The sequence below is a fragment of the Onychostruthus taczanowskii genome, unplaced genomic scaffold, assembly GCF_017590055.1.
Source record: "Onychostruthus taczanowskii isolate IOZ18803 unplaced genomic scaffold, ASM1759005v1 scaffold61, whole genome shotgun sequence".
NCBI classification, from domain to species: Eukaryota; Metazoa; Chordata; class Aves; order Passeriformes; family Passeridae; genus Onychostruthus; species Onychostruthus taczanowskii.
This window is the reverse complement of record NW_024503790.1, coordinates 2,288,222-2,300,758: the sequence shown is the minus strand read 5'-3', so window position 1 is coordinate 2,300,758 and position 12,537 is coordinate 2,288,222. Positions and strand designations below refer to the sequence as shown.

The 12,537-nt window shown below is 39.2% G+C and overlaps 1 protein-coding gene across 10 annotated transcripts in view; it reads right to left on the bottom strand.

Moving 5' to 3' along the window:
- Window positions 1-12,537, bottom strand: part of VPS13D (vacuolar protein sorting 13 homolog D) — a 100,125-nt gene that overhangs the window by 41,129 nt on the left and 46,459 nt on the right. For 9 of the 10 annotated variants that reach the window (XM_041419788.1, XM_041419787.1, XM_041419794.1 and 6 more), the window contains 16 exons: window positions 11,828-12,019; window positions 11,146-11,272; window positions 10,283-10,425; window positions 9,298-9,428; window positions 8,225-8,400; window positions 7,986-8,109; window positions 7,115-7,350; window positions 6,246-6,354; window positions 5,471-5,631; window positions 5,027-5,135; window positions 4,092-4,271; window positions 3,711-3,827; window positions 3,240-3,389; window positions 2,915-3,064; window positions 1,992-2,088; window positions 282-430 (listed from right to left, as the gene is read on the bottom strand). In XM_041419788.1, the coding sequence (XP_041275722.1) occupies window positions 282-430; window positions 1,992-2,088; window positions 2,915-3,064; window positions 3,240-3,389; window positions 3,711-3,827; window positions 4,092-4,271; window positions 5,027-5,135; window positions 5,471-5,631; window positions 6,246-6,354; window positions 7,115-7,350; window positions 7,986-8,109; window positions 8,225-8,400; window positions 9,298-9,428; window positions 10,283-10,425; window positions 11,146-11,272; window positions 11,828-12,019 (2,351 nt within the window). The remainder of the gene's footprint in view (window positions 1-281; window positions 431-1,991; window positions 2,089-2,914; window positions 3,065-3,239; window positions 3,390-3,710; window positions 3,828-4,091; window positions 4,272-5,026; window positions 5,136-5,470; window positions 5,632-6,245; window positions 6,355-7,114; window positions 7,351-7,985; window positions 8,110-8,224; window positions 8,401-9,297; window positions 9,429-10,282; window positions 10,426-11,145; window positions 11,273-11,827; window positions 12,020-12,537) is intronic. The other variant, XR_005953787.1, reaches the window with a different exon arrangement.

The following is a 12,537-nucleotide window of genomic DNA, read 5'->3' as shown; positions in this document are numbered from 1 at the left end:
TTAAGCTTTTTGCACTTCCATTATTGTAACTAAGGTACTTTGTAAAGCAGTGAGTCATTAGGTCCAGTTGGCTGTGTTTCAACTGAAATTACAAAATTGAACGACTATTACAGAAGAGACTGGAAATTATGCAAATTAAGTGTCAGAAGTTGCTGGAACTCCTATTATTTTTAACTTGGATACTGCAAGAGTAAATGGAGAGTGTTAAGTTAAAGGTTAAATCATCTGTTCCCTTTTCCTCCTCTTTACTGGAAGCCCACCCTGGGAATGCATTGGTGTACCTTGAGATCCAAAGGGAGCTTGTTGGAAGTGAAGACACTCAACTTGATTTGAGGCACACTGATTTTCAGATTTTCAAAGTAGTATCGTTTTTGTGCTCTGCCTTGTTCAACAACCTTCTCATGCAGGTTTTCATCATAATTTTCAACCTCTGCATCCAGACAAAACACAGGAATCAGAACCAATTAAAGATAAATAAATATGGGGTTAGGAATGCACACTCTGTTAAGAGTTAACAATCCTCTGCACAAATAAAAAGTATGTGTGACTGCTGGTGGAGCCAGCAAAATTACTCATGCCTTGTGACACGAAGTTGACCTCTGAGGCTCAAGAATTTTTGTCAGATCTCTCTGCATCTCTAAAACCTCTTATTTGAGCTTTTAATCTCACTTCTATTTTCTCTTTATCAGCACACAGAAACAAGGAGATAACACTTGATTATGCAATGTTCCTACTGTGCAGTCGTGCTCTTACAGCTCTCTCTACTCCCTCTGTCATTCCTTACACACTTAACTAGGAATATAATGTACAAAGCAAGCTTTCAAATATTCACTACACAATGGCCAACATGCCTACATGGAAGACATCCAATAAATCAATTTACAAGGAGAGTGACTCAAATTTGGTTGACATTAACAGGCTCTTGTTATTTGTAAGAGCACCTGGGTGGTGTGAGGAAGCAGGGCAAAGATGAAAAATGACCAAGTCTTATGAACTCTGACTTAGGAACAATAAAACATGTTAACTACAAATCAGAAAATTATTTGTATCTGAATTTAGGATGACATCAGCAGATAAACTACAAATAATGTACAGTAAGTAAGGAAAAAAAGAAAAGGAACACCAGAACAAAGGGGAAATTAGCTAAAAGGTGCAAAACTCAAAACTTGTACTTCTTCCTCATCACTAGAGATTTAAGTTTGAAAGTCCTCTGTGAAATGCAATACTGTTATTTTTCCAGAGACAATTCAGAGGATACTGTGGATTAGCAAGACAGAACTCTGCAGCATCATTTGTAGGCTTGGCCCCATTTGGAATCATGCCAAAAAATAGTTCTTTTCCTCTGACAACTATTATGTAACAGTACACAGGCTACTGCATAATAGAAGTGACTTTTTCAATTGCCACTCCAAAACAAACATTTCAGAAAGTTTCCAAAGCACAGATAAACACTAAAATAGGAGGATTAGAATAGCACCTATGAGATCAGAAGATTGAAAAGGTCTGTCTTGTCTCAGTGAATGAAAGAAAACTTACATTACAATTAAAACCAGGGGTATGGATGCCACAACAAAGGTCAGACAAAATTTTCTTGCAGTGAAGCAAGAGGAACTGCCCAAGGAACAAATTAACACAGATCCCACTTCTAGCCCTGGGTTAAATAAACAAACTAAGCCACTAAACAGAGTGGCTTGCTAAATTAATAACACAATTTCTTTTATCCCAGTTCAGATGAATCCAGATACAGGAACTGGAAATGAATACTGAACTCCTTCCAGAGACAGGCTGTACTTGGGCCATCACCTGAGCTCTGCAACAGGCACAACTCCATGAAGAGCTTCACAGAGGCCACTGAGGCATTTCCAGCTCTGTTCAAGAGTGGGAGGTTCCACACAGCCAAGAGTGTGCTGGTGTTTTCTACTTACTTTATACACAAAGATCATAATAGCTCTGTACATTGTAAAACTGGGCTGTGCAATTTTATACCACACCTGATTCCGACTGGCCGTAGCCAAAGAAACTCAATAGCTTCAGAAGCAGTTTCTCCTCAATTTGAACTGTGAACTTTCGGGCAGTGATCATCAGATGCTACAGAGATAAACAAGTCTCAGTTTACAGCATTAACACCAGATATATAATCCATGTAAGCTATTAGAAAGGACAGCGTGCTCTATTTCAATGGAATATTTTCAATTTCATGGATTTGTCGCAAGACTCCCACCTTCAGAGTGTCTTTGGCAGCTTTCTTCACTTCAAGTTATCTACAACTAGTGATGATTATTTCAATTTTATGGAAGGCGTTGTGCTTAATTACCTAACCCTAACACTTCAAAATCTCAGCTGCATTTCCAACACTCAAATCAGCTGCTTTTCAGTACAGAGTCAAAATACATGGGCGAAGATTCCAAGTGAGAAAGTAAGTCTTGACAACCAACTCAGTTTTGCCATCACAGTACATACCACAGTTGGTGGATAAATTTACAACTAATGTTCCCAAATGATTGCAGTGCACAGAACCAGGTTTATGAAGCAAGATAACAGCTTACCACAGAGAATTTATAACCTTTTATTCAACTCCTGAAGAGCAAAACTTAGATATTCTGGTTCACTGTGCTACAGTTCTCAGGAGAGAATAACTGCCTTGAAAAGTAAAGTCAGAGATATGGACAGACAGGGGTCTGGACTGATTTGTCACATTTTTAAACATACTTATTACCCTGCTGATCATTGTACTATAGCTTTAAACACTGCAAATATGAGAAGGTGGACACTGTGTCCTTTAAGCTTCAGAATTGATTCAACAAAGTGTATTTCACAAACCACTGAATTCAGATTACAAGTAAAAATTAAGAACAGGGAAGGTCATTTAAGGAAAGTAATACCTATGTTATACAAACAAAACATTGTGGTTTACCTTGTATATATCAGTCAGTGCATTTTTACTGGGAAATTTCATGGCATTGACTTGCACAGCAGGTGCAGAGTCCAGGGGCCCATTCTCACTCCTCCTGGGTGTCAGAAAGAGCATAAAAGGCTGTGTGGTGCCAAGAAGCTGGTTGTCCACCTACACAATGGACAGAAAACGGAACTGAAACTCCAGCGATATTTAGGAATTAATTAAAATTTAGAAATAAATTAAAATTTCAGTCATTGCTCTAAACATTTTTCAAACCTATTATGACTCAAAAGACCTGAAGCAGACCCATGAGTAAATGAATTTATTTCAAAACAGCAAGTACCTGTATATCATGCACACTGAGCTCTAGCACCTGACCAGTTGAGAGCTGAGTGTAGTGCACATTAATGCTGGTGAGGCTTGCAAACACAAGCTCTTCAGGGACTTTGTTGACCAAAGACAATCCTATTCCACCTTCCAGTTTCACAAGCACCTGAGAAAAGAAGGGCAAAAACCCACCACTAACAAATCAGCAATGAAAAAACCTGTGACATCACATACACATTTCTGCAAAGAAGTTATTTTTTTAGGATCATCTTCAGAGAGACTGAGCAGCTCTTTGACAGTTAGTCTTAGACTTAAGAGGGTTAAGACATATTAACCCAAATTCTAAGAACGAGAAGCTGTAGCAGGAAAATCTAAAGTTCATAACACGAGGTCATCATTAGGAGAGATTACTGACCATCATCCCCCTCCTGAAATCTACAAAGGAAAATTAAAATAAAAAAGACAAGTACTAGTTGTCATATCTTACTTCTAATTCCTGCTCTGTATCCGGATTTTTGAACTTGCGCAGATCTTGTTCCGAAACTGGAAGCTGCTCTCCTTCACTGAATGAACGATCATTTCTACGTTGGTTACAATCAGTAATCTGAAAACAAATAAATTACTGCTATGATCCCTTTCATATATATAAATAACAGCTACATCGTCCCACCTTAGTAAATTATCCTTTTAAAAAATTAAGGCCAAGGAAACTTCTGTACTAACTACTGCTGCTTTATGATATTCCCATCCCCTTTGTGTCATTATAAAGGCAGCTTTTCATAAGGATTTAAGGATGTAATACAGAAAAAGAATATTTCCAGCACAAGCAAAGAATGTAGCTAGATTCTAGTTAATGAAGGACTGTCACCTGCAGAACTCTAGTTGGCCCATCTGGGATGACTCTCACAGCCAGTACTCCTGAGCCAGGCCTCATCTTTTGGTTTGTGAACTGCTGTTCAGGTGGAACTGGCCCCAAAAGTTCAAGTGAGTTATCAGGACCTAGAACAACTTCAGCTCCATCATGAAGACCCTGGATTCCTCCCTTTGCCTGGAGAAAGAAAAAAAAAATGTAAGGAAAGAAAATTAAATAATTAAGCGATAGGTAAACACTTCAGATAACTATTTATGTATATTAATTTAAAACAGTATTTTACTTTCCTCTCCTTATTCTTCAGAACTAAAAGAAGAGCACTCCAGCAGTATTTTACTTGATATTACTGAAGTTTCCACTAACTCACGTTTAATTAGTTGGCAGATAAAAAGAGCAGCCAAGATCGATAATTAAGTAATTGATAATTAGGCGGGTAATCGATAATTAAGTAGTCCCACTGCACATTTAAAACTGAAGCTATCCCATCATCAAGGGACATTGGAAAGTCCTTCCTGAAAAGTCTTCCAAAATGATAGGAAGCTTTTTAAAAGATGAACTCTGGACCTTACATGAGAATGTAAATCCTTACTGAGTCAGTCCTTACTTCTTGCTGCCTAAAGACAGCAATACAGAACTGTTTTCGTTGCTTCAAGTAGAAACTTACTATGCTGCAGTAAAATGATCAATGCAATATCATGGTACTAACTAAAATACTTTTCTAATTTCTAATTAATAGTGCAAGATCTTTAATTATTTGAAATTAATAAGAACATTCAAATATAAACTTTAAACATAAGGTGCTTGCACAAGTTTGTTTTGCTCTGTATTCTGAACTTGTCTCAAATCTTTCAGTTCACTTCAATACTAGCTCAAATGACTGTCATCTACATCAGCAACAAACAAAACAGGTTTGACATATAACCAGTACTGACTTGGACAACAAGTCCATGGATACCACAGGTCAGCTTCCCATCCTGAAAGCTCCACGTCTGGGTCGTGCTGCGCCGCCGGTCCGGCCTTCTCAGCATCAGGGGCTCGTACCTGCAGGGAAGCCTCAGTGCTCAGAGGATGCTCCTCAGAACTTTTACTCTGCACTTGTGTTAATGCTGAACACTTATTTTGCCCCAGCCTATTTTCCTAATCTGTTTTCTGAAGCACTCTGTCAGCAGTCACCTGCTGAAAAGGCATCAGCCATGCTTTTACAAGTATTTCCAAGTCACACAGGTGATCGTGAGATTTTCCAATAAACAAATCCAGCTCTTTCATACTCCTTCAGAACAATGTCTTTCCGTATTCAGAGAATGTCAGATTAAGTATGTTTCCAAAGACATTGTTAGAAACCCCCATCAGTTTCCTGAGGAGCTGTATTTCAGTACCTGTTATTTGTGACAGCTGCTAGGCCCGCGATATCCAAGATCATACTGGAGTCCTCGGAGTGAGGAGAAGGTTTGTGGGGGTTGTGAGGAACTGAAGAACCTTCATGGCAAAGCATTCCTGAGTCCGTCATCCTCCAGAGCTGGGATCGCTTTCCTGGCTCCTGTTACAGAACAATTCAACATTTAAATACAGTACAGAGGAAATATTTTTGTTCTGTTTTGCTATCAGAGGCTTTGAATTATAATTCCTGGAATGACTTGTTTAACTTCAGAGTCAGAGCTCTGAATTAGAATTAGGAACTAGATTGGATAAAGGCTTCTGATTGAACTCTGATATTCAATGAATACACAACAGCAGCTAGATGAAGAGCTGCATTTAAAAGCTGTTTGTTAATCTCAGCAATATTTAAACACAGTTTCTATTTTTTACGAGTTCCAGAAATGGATGACTTGGCTTACAATGCTCCCAAAAAGGAAGCATGTCCTACCTTGTAACTTCATGAGAAGTTACACAACTACCATATTCTGCTGTCTAGGAGGCATTTACAACCTTCCTTGCCACTTTTTTCCAGTTCCCTTTTCTGTCACCTTTATCCCTATAAAAATCTTACACAGAAGCACCACTACAATTCAAAATAACCTATCAGTCTGGAGTCTTTCTCTACCCTTTAAAAGTTAGAACTTTTTTGTTTTAATGGTCTTACTCTCAGCATTTGATTTTACTTCAGCACATAGCAACAGTGTTATTAAAAAAAAGTCAAATGTGTCCTGGTACCTTCTTTTTCAGCAAAACTCGTTGAGTCTTTGGAGAAACATCGAGGACAAGCTCTGCATTTGCAGCATCCTTATTTGAAGTAACTGGTCTCACACCAGGCTCCTGTAACCTGGAACCAAGAAAACAGCATCATGTTTGTTCAGAGTAGCAGCTTCTTCTGCAGCACAAATTAGATCTGCATCAAAATTCTACTGGAAGTTTACACTTCCAATACAGCCCATCAGACTAATTTATATTGGGGGATTTTCCCCTCTTGTTAGGAATTACCAGGGCAAGCTGGTAACTTGAGTACATTCTTAAAAGGGGCTTTGATTTCTCACTGGAGCTAGGAACTTCACAGGTAAAACAGATGAATTAAAAGACAGTTTCATATCTCATTTTGAGGAAAGTAACAAAGCCCTGTATCAATCTCCCAGAGGTGTTTTCAGTGGCATATAAATGAGTGCAAGCTTAAACCTCACATGCATGTTGTAAATAGGTGTGACTTGTGGTAAAGTGTCCTTTATACACCAAAAGACATTAAGCCCCCAAAGGGGGACCCCAAACATCCCAACTCTTCTGAGACCACACAGTGAGGTCACAGCTGATGCCAGATGCTAAATCCTTCTCACTGTGTGATGGAATAAACTGTCAAGCTGCACCTTAAAGCAAAGGTACTATGTACAAATGAGGTGAAATGCACAAATTACTAACAGCCAGACAGCTTCTGAATTTTGCATTTCTTCTGTTAGCTACAAGGTAGACAAAAGTTTAACTCCATGTGAAAAACTCTTGAATGGTAACCATAAAAAGAACAATAATTTGAAAGTAATTAATTAAAGCTTAAAATGAACGTTAAAAGTACTTCCATCAAAGATATCAAGAATTACCCTGAGAAAGTATATGTAGCAGCAATATAGATGAAGTTTTCATAGTAAAGCTGTTTGCTGTCTTGGAAGTCATTCATGCAGCAGACAACTTCTGAGGAGCCTGCTCCTTTCACTGTCAGTGTGATGAAGGGATGCAGGATTGGCTCATCCCATGCATAATCCAGAGAGGTCATGGGCTTCACGTCAGTGGACAGCCTGGGCTCCACCACCCCGTGCTGCTTAAACACAATTGGGACCTGTAACAGTCAGGGAAGAGGAGTTCATACAGGAATGGTTCATCAGACAGACTTTTTGCTATCATTTGCTCATTTACCAGGAGTTGATGACTGAAACATGTTCAGATCACTTCTTTTTTTTCCCCCTTCCAATCATTTCCATATGCATATTCTTCCATTCAGGTCTCAAGTAAAGATAGTCTTAAAGGGATGATAAACATAATCTTTGCTTTTATCTGTCATCTGTGTGAAATGTCTGCAAAATCTCTGCAGGCCCATGGAGCATCTCAAACCCTGCTAACCTAAGTTAGGAGACTAGAACAGATTAAATACCATCCCTCTCATTGATAATACTTCTCTTCCTTGTAAGAAATGGAGACTTTTAAAGAAGAGACTTTTAAAAAAAGAGACTTTAAAGAGACTTTTAAAGCACTCATGAAAGAGACAAAGTTACCAGTATTATTTGAAAAAGATGATGTAGCTGTGTACAAACAATTTTTACTAGAACTTCAGAAAATTACAATTACTACAGACAAATACACAGACCTTCATTTTATCTCATTACACAAGGTAGTTATCTCCCCTTTCTAACAAATACAGGACAATTACTATTTTTACTAAAAAGAAAGGGAAAATATGGGGTTTGGTTCTCCTACCTTGGAGAAGTTGTCGATGCGGAAAGGCGGCGGTAGCTGGTCGGTGTCGCTGAACGCAATGCGATACGTGGCTCCTTGAAGGGTGATTTCTACTCTTAAGAAGTAACATTTTCCCAAGGTGTCCCTGAAGAAGATCACAGTACAAAACATGTAAACGTCTGATCTGCATTATCTGCAGGGTTAAACTGCTGCTTCTGTCAAAACACAGCAACTGCAGAGGATTTATAGGTCACAGCTACCTCATGTTAATGTGGAAGGAACTGTTCTTGTTGACCTCAAAGCCCCCAGACCAAATGCAGTTTGGGACATCCATCAGCCTCACACACAACAGCTGATCATAATCATTCCGTGGCCAGTGGAACACGACACTGGAACCAGGGAGGGTGGAGATGTAGCCATCAGGATTGGATGCTCCCTAGGAACAGAAATTGGTAAATAATCGGTAAATAATCCCAGCACTGAAAAAATCCACTATTAACCTATACACCTCTAAAATACAAACACAGCCATTCTTCTGTCAGGTGGATGCTGCTATTTGGATAATGAGAAAGATCCTCACAACCAGCCAACAATACAAGAACAATGTCTGCTCTTCTTAGTGAGCAGATGTTGTGACCAAATACAGTCCTGGGATGACTTTATGATGCTCATATCCCCATTCTTCTGCTAGCCCAGAAATAAGTTTTGCATCCTTAAAGAGTGGTTCTGAGAGCAAAGAGGGGGAAGAAGAAGCATGCAGTTTGTTTTCAGCAACTGCACTCACTCCTCCACATTCCTCCTCCTGGACTGTGCTGTCTGCAGATGGACAGACAGCGGGTCAGAGCTCTCCTTTGTTTTTAGTTAGTTTTAGCTAGCTGAGGCAGAGAAGTTCCCTGGACTGTGGCTTTTCTTTTTCTTTGGAGCTGTTTAAACCTGCTCTGGCCTGAACACCAGAAGAGCACTGGCAGCTCTCACCTGTGTCCCCCCGGGCTGGGCCTGGGGCACAACATTTCCAGTGTCAGAGGGACTGATAAGAGACTGAGGGAGCTGAGCTGCAACCCAGGGAGGGGACTTTTCTGAGTTTGTAATCTCTTTTGGAGCAGCAAGAGGTTTTATTGTTTAATATTGGTAATTTTTTGTGCTGGTGAATGCTTTGCCTATTAAATAAACAGGTTTTTTCTGCTTTTCTCCAGAAAAATATTTTCCTGAATTGGTTGAGGGAGGAGCCACTTGAATCTGCTTTCTGGAGGAACCCCTTCGGAGGTTCTCACCCAAATTTGCCCTAAACCAGGACAGTACTGTACTAAAAAGTCACAACAAGGAAGCTTCTTACCTGACCTCTGGCAAATTCCCGCTGAACAAAGGCCAGTTTGTAGCTTGATTTATTGTCTAAGAGGTACCGGGGAGCAAAGGTGACCATGCAGGTGTCAATGTAACGGCCTCTGCCTTTTTTAACATCAATACCTAGTCATAAAAACAAGGTGAAAATAGAGCTATTATTTACAAAAGAAAAAGACAGCTCCCACAGTATATTTCAGAGAAGATAAGTTCTTTCTTGAGCTCCTGAGGTGAAGCCTTTGTGCCATACAACTGCCTTGCACTGGAACATTATTTTAAACAGTTAATATAACCTTATGCCATCTGTTACCCTCTATTTCTCAAGTACAACTTAGATACTGAAGACAACGGAAGATAAAAACCCAAAAACAATTCCCAATCAAAGTTTAAATCAAATCAAAGTTTATCAATGCAATTAATTATTTCCCTTTTAAACGTATGAAAAATTCCTTGACAATCACTGCAGAGTAACTTCCAGATTCTCATTTAATTCAAAACTAAAATCTGCTTGTATTTTATGTACACCAGGAGGACAAGGAATCCAGAAGCTGCACTCCTGCACATCAGCCTCTGCAGGCACCACCAAGCAAAACCCAGAGAAGCAGCACATGGCTGAACAGTTACAGTACACAGACACTCAAAATAGTCAGAGTAATGTCATGGGATTTAGAATGTACTTGGAATTAACATACAGGGGGAATAAAAACATAGAAGCAGATAGAACAGTTTGACAATGTAGTTATTAACACTCAGTGATGAAATGTAAAATTAAAAATAACTAATTTTTAAGCTAATAAAGTTCAAAACAAAGATATAAAAATACTTAGAACACTATCTTTTGTTTAACGGTTTTCTCTGGACCCTCAAAAGCCTTTAAGAAGATACATTTCCCTGCTGCAATTGTTCTGTTTCTTGTGTCACTGACGTTGTATCTCACCAAGAGTTCCGCAGGGTTTTCCAGCGCTCCCATCCCCACTCACCAATGTTATAGATGAGGCCTGGCCGGTTTCCTTGCTGGATCACCTTAAGGGCTCTGACACCACTACCACCATCCAGGGAGAAACCCTGGCACCAGCCAGGCATACCATCAGGATGGATTCCTTTTCCAACCCGCATGGTACAGCTGAGGGCAAGAAGAAAACACAAAGGTTTAGTCATTTAAATGAAGGATCAGGTACCAACATGATGCTGGTGATCAAACACATGCCCAGATAGAAAAAAAAACATCTGTGTCTGTATGTAGAAGCATTTGAAGCCATGATAAATCTCTTACTGAGTGACTCATTCTGCATTTCTGCCATAAGCCCTTTCAATACATTGGTAAAGAGTCAATGGCCATGTCCTGTAAAAAGCTTGGCAATTTCCAAACTGATTAATCATGATAGCATTTGTAAAGGTTTAGTCATTTAAATGAAGGATCAGGTACCAACATGATGCTGGTGATCAAACACATGACCAGATAGAAAAAGAACATCTGTGTCTGGATGTAGAAGCATTTGAAGCCATGGTAAATCTCTTACTGAGTGTCTCGTTCTGCATTTCTGCCATAAGTCCTTTCAACATATTGGTAAAGAGTCAATGGCTATGTCCTGTAAAAATCTTGGCAATTTCCAGACTGATTAATCATGATAGCATTTGGGTGTCTTTTATCTTTGAAATAAAAAAAAAATTAAAATTTAGAATAAATTGAGACACAACAGAATTGGCCAACCAAGGAGCTTTCAGTAGGAAATGTCTAAGAATCCAGTATGCTCAACACAGTATTAAAAAACATAATCATTTCACAGGTCATCTTAATACTTTCATCTTTTTAAATTACCTTCTGATTGCCCTTCTTACTTACAAGTTTGGCTGCTCTTTATCAGCGTAACAGAACAGCAGTGGGCTGAGGCTCCTAGCAAGTTCATGCTCCTCAAACTGACCAGCTGCATCTGTTTTTGCATTGTCTTGTCTGAAGATAAGTGGCAATCCTTTAAGTGAACACAGAAGAGTGTTAAACTACACATCACCTTTGTACAAATTAAAATGAGAACTGTAACAATTTCAAACTAAGGAACCCAAGATATTTTTGTTGTAGTCTTTTAGCCATTACTGTGCATGAATTCTCCTTCAAGTTCTTCTTAATCTGCTTAAAACAGCTGTTCACAGCTGCAGATCATGAGACTGGCCCATGCAGACCTGAAAGTCCAGCCAGTGGAAGTTCACACAGACTCACTGCAATTCAGACCACTGCCTTCTCAAGGCATCTCAGTCTTTGAAAATCAAACAAATTTGAACAGTGTTCTAATCTATATTGATTTATTGAGAGGCACAACAGCTCATGTTGAAAATCTGTAATATAGCAACCCAATGTCTAAGTTATCTGCTGTAACATGCATCAAACAGTAGCTGCTGGCATTATTAAAAATATTAATTCTTACAACCTTTATTCCTCTTAAGTAGCATTTAAAAACTTTGACTAGAAAGCAAATCAAAATACTACAGGAAATCCTTATTTCCCACTTCATGATTACAACAGGACTTGCCTGTTTTGTTGATTAACCAATATGGAGCAGAAATGAGTATTTTCAGAGAGCCTTCAGCACGACACACAATGCGGATGGTCAGATTGAGCAGCCGTTTGTTGGCATCGTACAACCGCATCCTCACCACGTAGTTTTGTGTCCCTGGAGGAATCAACAGCTCTTTGCAGATTGGGAAGTTCTCCAGCAACACCCCTATGAAACAAAACAAAGCAGAGCAAAATAAAACATCACCCACACAAACACGAGTTTTTGATAAGCACTTAAGCTGGTGTGTCTTGATCTCCCTAAGTATTACAAAGGGCTCACCCTGATCAACTTTTCTATCTGCCTAGTGTAGTAAACTCTGGTCTCATGAAGAAATGCCTCAATTTAAGTCACAAACCACAAAACAAGTTCTGTAAGGGACCCTGCTTAGGGCTAATTATTGCTTTAGGCATTACAGGTCTAGCCTGTGCTGAGTAATTCCACATACACTCTCAACACCAATTATTTCTGTCAAAAAGAAAAGAGCAAAACCACCCAAAATATTAGGAGCTTATTTGACTTAGTCCCCTCTTTACCACTGTTCTCTCCAGTTTCCACTCTCATGAAAACAAGAACTGAACAAGGAACATTCCAAGTGACAGCTGACAAACCAGGAGGAATGATGGCAATACTGGGTTGGTTTTTTCCCAATGCGTTTACTTAATTAAAAATAAGAAGCTCTGCAA